The sequence below is a fragment of the Octopus sinensis genome, linkage group LG8, assembly GCF_006345805.1.
Source record: "Octopus sinensis linkage group LG8, ASM634580v1, whole genome shotgun sequence".
Taxonomy (NCBI): Eukaryota; Metazoa; Mollusca; class Cephalopoda; order Octopoda; family Octopodidae; genus Octopus; species Octopus sinensis.
Window position 1 is genome coordinate 36,672,318 of NC_043004.1, and position 12,358 is coordinate 36,684,675.

A 12,358-nucleotide genomic window follows, 5' to 3' on the forward strand; every position below is an offset into this window, starting at 1 on the left:
GGAACAAAGGATATACACTTGAGACCTACAAAAGTAGTAACTCTGTTCATCCATATATTTAGCAACTGTGTCGTTATTTTGGAGTGTTTTCCTCAACTGGGCAGTTTTTTTTTCTTAGATAGACATTGTCTCAGTTAAGGTAGGTAAGTCTTTATACGCTCCATGATATTAAATACATGACCAATTTCTCAGAAATTGTTCACAATTCAGTGATGTAGTTTACCACTTTCAAATCCTTGATTGATTCAAAGAGAGTTATATTAGCCATAAGAACAATAAGGTAAATGTCTTCATCATTTACATGATAACAATTTAATGCAGTGTAAACAGTAATAAACGTTCTACTTAACAGTAATTGCGAATTTGAATCGATATGATATTCAGGTGACAACAATAAATAAATCAATAAAATAAAAGGAAATAAAGGTTTCGAAGTACATACTGTTCAGAGGAGCTGTTGTTTTGGCAAAGGACTTTTGGATAGCCTGAAATAAAAAGAGAGAAAATGTATTTTTTTATATAATAATGTCAACAATGTTCTGTGTTCCTAATATTGAGTTCTACTAACTATTTTTGGAGAAGGAAAGTAGGATGCTTCGATATTTAATGTTACTCAGCGAGGATCGTCAACGCAGTTAAACTGAAAATGGTTTTCGCAGTGAATAGAAAATGCGCTTTGCCATGTCGGTCAACACGTTTGCATTTCTGATTGTACACCATAATAAGTTTGAAAGTTATGGAACGATGTTCCTTAAGATATTTAGTTATTTTGCATTCTGTATTAAAACGTGGAAAGATTATGTAGTAAAGCATCAGAGTTCTGTTGATCGACCTTAGAATTTCTCAAAAATACGTTGGTCTTGGGTTAATGTTAAAAATCATTATGGTGGCGGAAATATATGTAGTACAGCCTGGTCAGAGAAATGGCAAAATGCCACACTGTCTTGCATTATGGCTTTACATTGTGTGTACAAAAGTTCGATTTTGCCTCTTTTTCCAATCTTGACAGAAGTGTTTAATAGTAACAGTCTGTCATCAATGAATCTCTTCCACTCCTCCACACATTAACTTCCTGCCTTTTCCAAAGAAAATAGTATTATTTTTGTTGTGCAGTCAATGAAATGTGAAACAAAAAATGTTCGTTTCATTTGACACAAAGAATTTTAACTCTAGCAAAATAGATCATGTAATAATGAAATATAGATTTTATATTAAATTTATTACGGAAACAAAGATGAACGGAGAGGAAAAATTATGAAAAATATAATGAAAAAATTGAAACTTAAAAGTGAACTTAAATGGAATCAAAAATATAAATTGAAAAATGAAGTTGTTTTGTCAATATAAAAATACAAATAAAACATGAAATTTAGAAAAAATGTAGAAAATAAAATTACTTTGAAAACAAATGTTATTTGAATCAAAAGTGGAAAGAAAACGAAATGAAAATGGGCAATTTCCAAATGTCCATTAGTATGATAATAAAGTGGAATTATTCAGAAACAACGGAAAACTGATTTGACCAGGAACATTTCTATAAAGAATATTGGTTTTACCACTTATACAGAAATTAATTGAAAAATTACTCTTTTAAACTCAGTTCTAGAAAATTGCGTACATATATATGTACACATGTATGTATATATAGTTTGTGCATGTAAGCAAGGGTGTTTTCCTACCCAGTTCCTCACAACCCCTGTTAAACAATAACTTTCTGCACTTCATATAGTTCGTCTTTAACGCTTGGTCCTGAGCTGCGCATGTGAATGATTCTGCTGTCTATCTTCAATTCAATCCTCCACATCCATAACCACCGATCCTCTGTATCTGTTTTGGAGTTCACATCTCTCGTAAACACACCGTACATTTTCTTTTCTTTGTCATTTCTCTTTTCTTGTTTAAATTTTTCTTTAGATACACAATTTTCAATTTTAGTGACCTCCGGCCTTCTTCGTGCGTTTCAACATCCAGTTTTTATGACGCCAGACTAATATTCTGCTTCTTCTTCTTCTTCTTCTTCTTCTTATTATTATTATTATTATTATTATTATCATTATTATTATATATGTTTGACTTTTGCTTTGTATTTGTACAAGTTGGCTCCAAGTCTCATCCAGAGACCTCAAAAGACAAGTTAGAAGTGCATGTATTATTATTGTTATTATTGTTATAGTTATTATTATTATTATTTATTATTATTATTATTATTATTATTATTATCATTATTATTATATATGTTTGACTTTTGCTTTGTATTTGTACAAGTTGGCTCCAAGTCTCATCCAGAGACCTCAAAAGACAAGTTAGAAGTGCATGTATTATTATTGTTATTATTGTTATAGTTATTATTATTATTATTATTATTATTATTATTATTATTGCATTTACACCGCTTCTAACGCTGGAAATATACTACGGTGTCAGCTGTTGACTACCAGGGAACTAAAGTAACACCCATTATTTTTCGAGCACCTTCCGGAATATTCGAGCGGTTCCAAGCAGTGCTGTTTTGTGCAAGTGCTCCACTCTTATGGCAGCCTCTATTGGTTCCATGTATTTCTCAAGATTTTTACTCACTGTTCCCCGGCTCCGACAATTATTAGTACTGCTACCTTTTTCATCGACCACAACTGCTAAACTTCCCAAGCTAACCTGTCATATCTCTCAACTTTTCTTTCATCCTTATCGCATACCTTGTTGTCAGCTGGACATGCTATGTCTATGATCCAGCATAGTTTACTTTCTTTCTGAATTAAGACTGTCTGGTTTCGTAGTCTCTATCTCATGGTTACACTGAATCATAAAATCACACAGGATCTTTGCATTATCGTTTTCTATGATGCCTTCGGGTTTATGGTCGTACCAATTTTTTGCTCTGTCAAGTTCATATTTGTTGCAAAATGTCCAATGGACAACCCTTGCTATATTGTCGTGGCACCTCTTATATTCCTTTTGGGCTAGTGGTGTACATTGACTGGTAATATGCCATACGGTTTCACCATTTTGTCCACAGATTCTGCACTTATCACTTCCTGGTGTGTTGTCTATTCTGTATTTTATGTAGTTTATTCTTAGTGCTTGCTCTTGGGAAGCACAGAGAGTCTCAGTTTCCGGTTTTAAATCGCTTTTAGTCATCAATAGCCACCTTTTTTCTCTATCTTATCTTCAACACCCCTATGAAATTGTCCATGAATTATTTTCTTTACCCACCTATTCTTCTTCTTATTATTATTATTTTCATATACACTCAACAGATTAGACTGTTGGAATAGAAAAGAATTCTAATACCGGGCTACAAGTAGCGTTAGATGCCATGAGTCTTCTTATTGGGTTACACAATTTTAAAGCACCCGACTCCTCTACTTACAGTTCAATGGACGGACTATTGATTCTTTGGCTGGTTTACTAATATTCTATGAAGATGAACATTCACAACTGTTTCACATGAGTTAATTCATGGAAATACCCCTCACTAGAAAGATAGAGAAACATTTATAGCATTTTATTTCATAAAACTGTCTTACCCCATCCACTGTTGAGAATGCTCCAAACCATATATTATAGGCATAGTCCGGTTGTAGAGGACCGTTGAAGTAGTTACTGTAGGTCAAGTTATCCCCGATCATGAATGGGCTTCGAACATTGGAGGGTGGGAATTGGGCAGTGACATAACAGTTGTCGTTAGAATTGAGAGCAGAGTAATAGTCCGCAGTTACATCGGCAATTTTAGCTGGCAAAGAACGTTTCTTTCTGCCATGATCGTTAGTAATTCTCTCCACTATCAAACGATAGAAACTGCAAGAAATAACAAATAAGACACAATTGATTCCAAGAAGATTACAGAATGTTCAGTTGTGCATTCAATATTGAGAGTAATATATATTGATACGAACATGGTATTTAAAATCGAGTTAAAGTTATATTTCTTTACCAACATATTTTCTTCTGAAAATAATTTAGTCAGCCGAATTTCAACACACAGGAATAATAATGGTATCTAAAACTGATATGTCTGTCTTTAAAGTTTCCAGCAACCACAAATTCAAACTTTACGTATATACATATAAATATAAATATAATTATCAATATTTACCTTATGTCTTTATCATATCGAGGTTTCAATTCAACGGTCACTGAATTGTCGGAGTGATTTATTATCTTGGGATTGTGTGGTGTGAGTGGGGCTGAAATTGAAAATCATTCAAAGAAATAAATACAGACGCAGAAAACTAAAGAAACGTTGCTTCATCAAACCAGCAACATATAGTTTAAGTAAAAATAGGATCTTTATGTAGATAGTATTGGTTTACAGAAAGAAATTAATACGGAATTCTAGTGTTTGCATCGAGATGTAAACGATGTATTAAATTATGAAAGAATTGCCGAACGCTTCATTGTAAAGCAATATGATTTTAAATGGAAGAAATTTCAGATTTGAAAAATGCCAAAACATTCGTGTCCATACGTGTATCTACCGAGAGACTGTGGTACATTCCAGCAAATGAGATTTTATATTTACTAAATGTTGTTTCATTCATTAATTATTCCTCTGTAGCATCATCGTCGTCATAATACTTTAATCTCCATTTTGCCCTGTTCACATAAATTGGACGAAGTTTATTGAAGTAGATTTTCTGTGGCCAGGGGCTTATCCAGTCGCCAACTATCAGATGTTTCTAAGCAGCGTAATATTTCCCCCTGGACTAGACATGGTCTTACAGAAAATCTCAGAAACGAATTAAACCGCTTTTATAACAGTAACGTTCATTTACAACGATTACACATTGCCAAGACGACACCGAAACACATACGGACCTACACTTACATACACATACAAGTGTACATGCACACACACATACAGATACATACAACACACATATATGTATATAACTTTTATCTTCTTTCTTGTTTCAGTCATTGAACTGTGGCCATAATGGAGCAACAGCTTCAAGGATTTACTGGAACAAATCGACTCTAGTACTAATTTTCTCAGTTTGTTACCTATTTTATAGATCTCTTTCCCGAAGTGCTAAATTACAAAGATGGAAACAAACCATCATCGGTCCTCAAGCACTGAGGCTCAAACACAGAAACACACACGCATACATATATATTCGACCGGCTTAAGCACACTCTCCGCCTGTTAAATTCAACCGTAGGGTAGTGGTCGACCATGGCCTAGAGAAGAATCACTTGCCAAGGGTACCGCAGAATGGAACTGAACTGGAAACCACTTCAACACAACCAGTTTTACTAAAAATGTGATGACGTCATCAACTAACTAACACTCATTATGTTGGGCTATGAAAATATCGACAATTCTCAAGAACTACAGAATTTGCTTGGAGTAAATTTCAAACACGATCCTGAAGGATTTGTAATCCTTCAAAATATCCTCATACCGCGGTATGGATAAAAAACATTCTAGAAATATTTTCTCTGCAAAGGGTGAATAATTCACGAAGAAGTAAATCAAAAGACAAACGATACCTTTTCCTTTAGTCCATACAATTAACTGTCGCCGTTGTCCACTTCCTTTACTCGTACTGGCATTAATACTACAGTCGTACTCAGTCGCTGGATGCAAATTTTCTACCGTTTGAGTAAACACTTTTGAAGGGATCTTAAAGACACCTCCGGAATATGGTTTATTCTTCACCATACTGTCAGCAGAATGGCAGGAGAGCTACGAAACAATAACCAAATAAGCTATTAATATCGGCTAATTTTATATTAACAGATAAAATGTTTAGTTGAGATCAATTTGCATCATTTATGAGACATATGTAGTATTGAACATTTATGTTGAAGCTAATTTAGGTGGAAAGAGGCAAAGAAAAAATGAAACAGAAATGAACAGAAAATCAGCAACTGAGAAACGAAATACATTGTTTTATTTTTAAAACATTAGGAAACTTTTAAATGATAAAGAACTTTATGATAAAATTGTTCGAGATCCAATTGGGTTTCGTTTTAGTTAAATATGATAAAATTTAAGAATCACGTTGTTTATTTTTATCAAATTTTATTCAAAGCATTGTCAATGGAGCTTCAAATTGATATTGAAAAGAAAAACAGAGTTGTTTTCGTATCTTATGAATCCAGATCATCTGATACACAGACAATAGCTTCGAGATTCTTTACACATGCAATGTCTCATGAGATATGATGCATATTCAATACAAAATGGTGAGTAAATAGTCGCGTTAAACAGCAAATAGAAACAGCACAAAACCTACCATGAAGAATAGAATATTTCCATTGGGGTGCGGTGGTTCACTCCACTGAAGTGTAATGGAATTGAATGTTCTACTTATATTCTTGAACATTCCTACCGGGCCGGGTACTGGAAAATATTTTCAAGTAGTCTTATAGAGAATTGCAAAATATATAGACAAACACAAATTGACAATATAACAACAGAATCAAGCATACTTTTAGAAAAGAACTCAATAAACAACTCAATGAATGAAACATTTTGCTATTTCTAAAATATGCAATTATGAATAATAGATTTTTTTTTAAATCTCATTTATAGGATATTCTGTCATCATTGAATGGAGAAACTATTTAAATACCGTGAAATGGAACCCAGCAACATGCACTTATTTATACAACAAATATTTATACATAGCACTTTAACAATTAATCTCCATAGAAATATATGTTTACAGAATATATTTATAAATATATTATTACGTAAATATATTGAAGAATTTTGCTATAGAAAGTTAACCTGATACTCGTTTCGCTGAGACTTTGTAGGTACTTCACTGTAAATAGGTAAAGACAATTGCAAGTGAAGAGTTTTCCTGAATAGGTGTTAGATTACAAGAATAACTGAGAAGGTAAATGTAAATACCAACTATAAAAATATTCACTTCTTTTTTCATCACAATAAACTGTTAGTGTTAATACATTTGCGTACGGATGAGTGAACCGACTTTGTGAATAACCGAGCATAAACTATATCCAGAACAGCTTATCAGTTTATCTGATGATACACTGTTTGCATTGCTGCCTTCGTTTACATTGAAGATCTCTTCCTATTCCATTTACTACTATGTATTGACTTAGCAGAATCGTTGGAGTTTCAGAGAAACTGCCTTGTGATATTTACCGATGAAACTTTACTTTTTTTATATTTTAGAAATGTATATTAATCTGTATAAAATTACGTGGTTTACTTTCTAAGTTACATTAAAAACATTTGTTCAAAATGACATATTTATCAAATCATATGTTATCATATCTCAAATGAAGGATATATTATAGAATAAGTAAAGGCTTTCACTTTATAATCAATTGCTTACTATTATTTTTTAGTCCCTTAGATAATTGAAATATTAGCCTCAATCAGTAATGGATAGTTATCAGATTTGCATCACTGATAATGTAGATCCGGCTGAACGGCGCAGCAGCCTGAATGTTTGTTGATAGATTTGGCATCCTAAAATATCGTACTATTTGGAAACAAAATTTAAATAGCTGCATAAAAACATCAATGTTAGTTTCATACAGATGAGCTTTGCAGAAAAAGCTAGATATATGCTTCCTCCTGATAAACCCAATACAAATTCCTGTCTCAGTTCCAGATTAAGGAATATGACATAAATAAAACCATTAGAAATTGCTTTACTCTGATATCTGCTTCATTTTCGAAAAAGATATTACATTTATGTGTAACAATTTTATATATTCAGTAAAATACGTGGAACTATATTTAGAATAGGAGATTTTCTCCAAAATCTAAGAAGTCTAAGATGAACTGTCAACATGGTTCAGCATCCAAACTAAGGACAATGATGCGTTATGTGGGAATATAAATCAAACTCCGATGTGTCAAGGTTTTAATTCTCTGATCCTTTTAACGTAAATTTTGAATTCTTATTCTAAACAGGGGATCATCAAATGCAATGATTTCGGTCATTAACAAGTTTTGTATTTGGCACTTGTAACCTGAGGATTAATTAGAACTGTATCATTAATTACAACTATATTATGGGGATTAACTGCTTCTATATCTTGAAAATTAAATACATCTTTATCCTGGGGGTTAAGAACTACCATATCCTGAAGAGTAATTATAATCATATCCTGAAAATAAACTACGGCTGAATCCTGATGGTTAGTACAACTAGACACTGAAGATGTTTCATCAGATCGATGATGGTAAAATATCACAACAAAGTGATACAAAAATAGAAATGAGTGAGAATGGAGTACGAAAACTGAAATAAATTAACAGCCAATAAATTTATGGCACAAATAAGCATCAAATGAATGTCTTTAAACGCTTCAATTATCCTTAGACATTAACATCTATGACATTTTTGCTGTTTGTTAGGCTATTTTATTCTTTTCATAATGTACGATATATCACATTTTCACTTGTTGGAATGTTTTCTGCAAGAAATGCGCGTATTCTGTAACGGTAAAACTATTTGTCTTTATTATTTATATCGTTAAGTCTCGCATGTGGCTCGTTGTCATGGTATGTAATCAAAAGGACTAAAATAAATACAAGTGTGAATAAATCAATTATTCGAGTCATCTCGTACAAATGGAAATAAAGATAAAAGCATTTTTGGAAGCTGCTTGTCCAAAGTTTTAACATTTTTTAATATGTGAATACTTGGAGTATTGACGACAACTGAAGAAGTTAAACAAATTAGATGAGTTCTTTATAAGCATAACTAATAATTCGATGCCTGACGGATATGCTATAACTGTTCAATATAAAACTATATTTAGGGTTTCATTTCACGACATTGAGGTTTTGTAATATTCAGAATGTTAGAAAGTTTTGAGCACAAAAAAACAGCACAGGATGAACTACATTACAATATATTAAATATCTATACCGTATAACAAAATGGAAACATGCAAATTAACATTATCTATAATATATAATGTTTATAATTGATATAAACACACATTTTACCTATTTTGGTTATGATATCATTTTTGAAAATCTTAAATTTTATTTTTTATACATCATAACAATAGTTTAAAAATAAAATTTCCTCTGTATAACATCTTAGGTTTCTTAGCGTCTTTCCCCCTTTAACTGGTAATTAACATCATGATTTAAAGTTTTCCCCTACCCAGCCTCTTTTTTAGACAATTACTTTATATCCAATTGACTATCTTAATGTCTTCTTTCCTCCCTGACGAAAAGGGGATACGTATCATAATATTTATGACCATACCTAGCCATTGGCTGTCAACTCTTGTCCTTTATTCAAAATACACAATCATCTAGTCTTAGATTTAGTAGTTGATAAAGAGACAATTGAATTAGAAATGAATTACAATCCCTTATAACATTATGAGCCCAATAGGCTTCATGCGATTATTGGGAGTGTAGTCTATTCTTAGCTACAATAGCGACAACATGAATTTCTTCCATCCTTTTGCTCTGTTAAAGTATTTGAGAAAAATTATATCAATATGCCCAACTGGTAAAAATTCTATTTATTTTTTGTGCAGCTGAAAATTGCACTGCATTACTACTTGATATTTTGTATGCATGTATATATATACTTTTTACTCTTTACTCTTTTACTTGTTTCAGTCATTTGACTGCGGCCATGCTGGAGCACCGCCTTTTAGTCGAGCAAATCGACCCCAGGACGTATTCTTTGTAAGCCCAGTACTTATTCTATCGGTCTGTTTTGCCGAACCGCTAAGTGACGGGGACGTAAACACACCAGCATCGGTTGTCAAGCAATGCTAGGGGGACAAACACAGACACACAAACACATATATACACACATATATACACACATATATATATATACATATATACGACAGGCTTCTTTCAGTTTCCGTCTATCAAATCCACTCACAAGGCATTGGTCGGCCCGGCGCTATAGCAGAAGACACTTGCCCAAGATGCCACGCAGTGGGACTGAACCCGGAACCATGTGGTTGGTTAGCAAGCTACTTACCACACAGCCACTCCTATATATATATTGTGTGTGTGTGTGTGTGTGTGTGTGTGTGTGTGTGTGTGTGTGTGTGTGTGTGTGTGTGTGAAAAGGAAATGTAAGGGCGTTGAAAGTCCCGTTGCATTGATTCTCCTATGCTGGCTGACATTTGATTGGATTGATCGAAACACTGTCACATGCTTAAGAATGTTAATAACCTTGTATATAAACAGAAATATGTATTAAAAGTTTCTAGAAATTAAGACAGTGAACTTACAAGACTGGTCAGTGGTAAAAGAAAGCACTTCTCCGGACTGTCCGATACCGGCACCATTAATTGAACGAACCTGCATCGAAAGATTTCGTTGAAAAGTAGTTCTTGATTAGCATGAATAACATTAACATAAGAAACAAATACGGTCTGAATAAAATGTAGAAAAACATTGCCATTGCATGCACGATGAAATAGGGAAGCTTAAGATATTTAACTCTCTCTCTCTCTCTCTCTCTCTCTCTCTCCGAATTTGTTCACGTAATTGCAAATAGCTAACGTTTCATCGCTAGTTTAAGTAGTAATCATATATGTTCTTAATGATCTGAAAAGGAACATTAGCTGGCAGCAGAAGCTATATTGTTTATTCGGGCCTCCAGGACATCCCACTTTCGATCTCATAACATGAGAAAAGATAGCTAGAGGGTTCAAGATCGAAATGTTTTCAACAGAGCAGCCTGGTTCAACACCACCAGCTGGTACATGGATGCCTTTAGCGACGGACTCTCAGTTACACGAATTCGGAATAGGTATACAGTTTAAGAATACCCCTTTCTTTCCTGCTTGTTCCGAATTATGAAAGCCAAGGAAAAACTCCTCTATGCCGACGACACACATATATATGTTTGTGTGTATGTGTACATATAAAGGAGGATGTACTTATATTAGTAGGCGAATAGTCAATTAGTATATATTAGGGTTGCATAAATTGTATTTAATTGATTTCAGGCGTTGGGGTGTGGCTTTCCCGGGGCACCGATGTCAAAGCTTTTACTGGATTATATTGACTACAATACATAGGTCAGCTACTGATTTGGTCAGCTTCTCGCGGGAGAGCGGCAGAAGGACGTGAACGGCACAAAACACTGCTAGGTCTTTGTGTTCACATTTAATAATAAAACACAGAAAACTGTGAGAAAATGACTACACACACGCAAAGACACACACATACACATATATGGATGGATGCATAGATGGATAGACGTGTGTGTATGTGTGTGTGTGTGTATATGTGTGTGTGTGTGTGTGTGTATGCAGATATGTATGTGTGTAAGAATGGAGTGCGACGGTGTAAAATAGAAAACCTTACCTGCAGTTTATAAATCGAGTATGGCTTCAGACCCGTAATAGCGTATTCATTGTAATACCCGGAGGATTCCACCTCATGTCCTATCGCTGTCGAGCTGATTCCCCAGTACATGATCTGATATTTTGTAATATTACCCCTGGGATTATCCGGTTGTTCCCAGCTTACAACAACTGAAGTACTCAGTCGCTTCTTTAACATTAAATTCTTTGGTGGTGGTGGTTCTGCAACACAGAATAGATTTCAGAAAATTACAGAAACCGAAATTTCTGCACACGCACGCACATACATACATACATACATACATACATACATACATACATACATGCATACATGCATGCACGCATGCATGCATGAATAAATACATACATGCATGCATACATACATACATACATACATACATACATACATACATACATACATACATTTCTCAAATTCAGAAAAAAGAAAGCTGATTCGAAGACTATATACCCTAGCCATCATTGGAACTGTAAACATCTGTAAAACTTTCCAGAAGTTTATCATTTAAGTACATATGAGCATGTCTAGTCATGCAACTATATTCATGAGAATACATACACATGCATAAAACAAAACATACAAATCTTCACGTATACATACATACAAAAATACCCGGTTGATTTCGAAATTTCAATGAAGGATCATTGGATCTATGTTAGAAACCGACTCTTTCTCTATTGGCTCGAAATGTTGAAATAAACATAAATAATTACATACATATAGTATGTACCATCATAAAGATCAGCTGTCCTATGATGTGAATATCTCTTTGAAAATCAGAGAGAAAGAGGATAACTATGGACAACTTCTTGGAAACCTCCAGCGTCTAGATTCAGATAATTCACATTGAAACCAATAAGAACAGGGGCACTTGGTCTCGTGAGCAAATGCGCAAGTGATAATTTGGATAAGCTAGAGTTTCCAGAAAAAGAAGTCAACCAACTTACACATTACAAACACAATCCGTTAGTGTAGCGGTAAAAATAAGAGAAAGATTTTTCTCAAGTTTAAAACGTGTCACTGATTTTACTACCTACATTCCAATGA

General features: G+C 33.7%; 1 protein-coding gene across 6 annotated transcripts in view; it reads right to left on the reverse strand.

Annotated features, from left to right (window-relative positions):
* The window catches only part of LOC115214792 (receptor-type tyrosine-protein phosphatase T), a 426,610-nt gene that overhangs the window by 250,691 nt on the left and 163,561 nt on the right, over positions 1-12,358 (reverse strand). For all 6 annotated transcript variants that reach the window (XM_036505346.1, XM_036505347.1, XM_036505345.1 and 3 more), the window contains 7 exons: positions 11,294-11,514; positions 10,210-10,279; positions 6,240-6,346; positions 5,491-5,686; positions 4,094-4,184; positions 3,525-3,795; positions 443-485 (listed from right to left, as the gene is read on the reverse strand). In XM_036505346.1, coding sequence (XP_036361239.1) covers positions 443-485; positions 3,525-3,795; positions 4,094-4,184; positions 5,491-5,686; positions 6,240-6,346; positions 10,210-10,279; positions 11,294-11,514 — 999 coding nt within the window. The remainder of the gene's footprint in view (positions 1-442; positions 486-3,524; positions 3,796-4,093; positions 4,185-5,490; positions 5,687-6,239; positions 6,347-10,209; positions 10,280-11,293; positions 11,515-12,358) is intronic.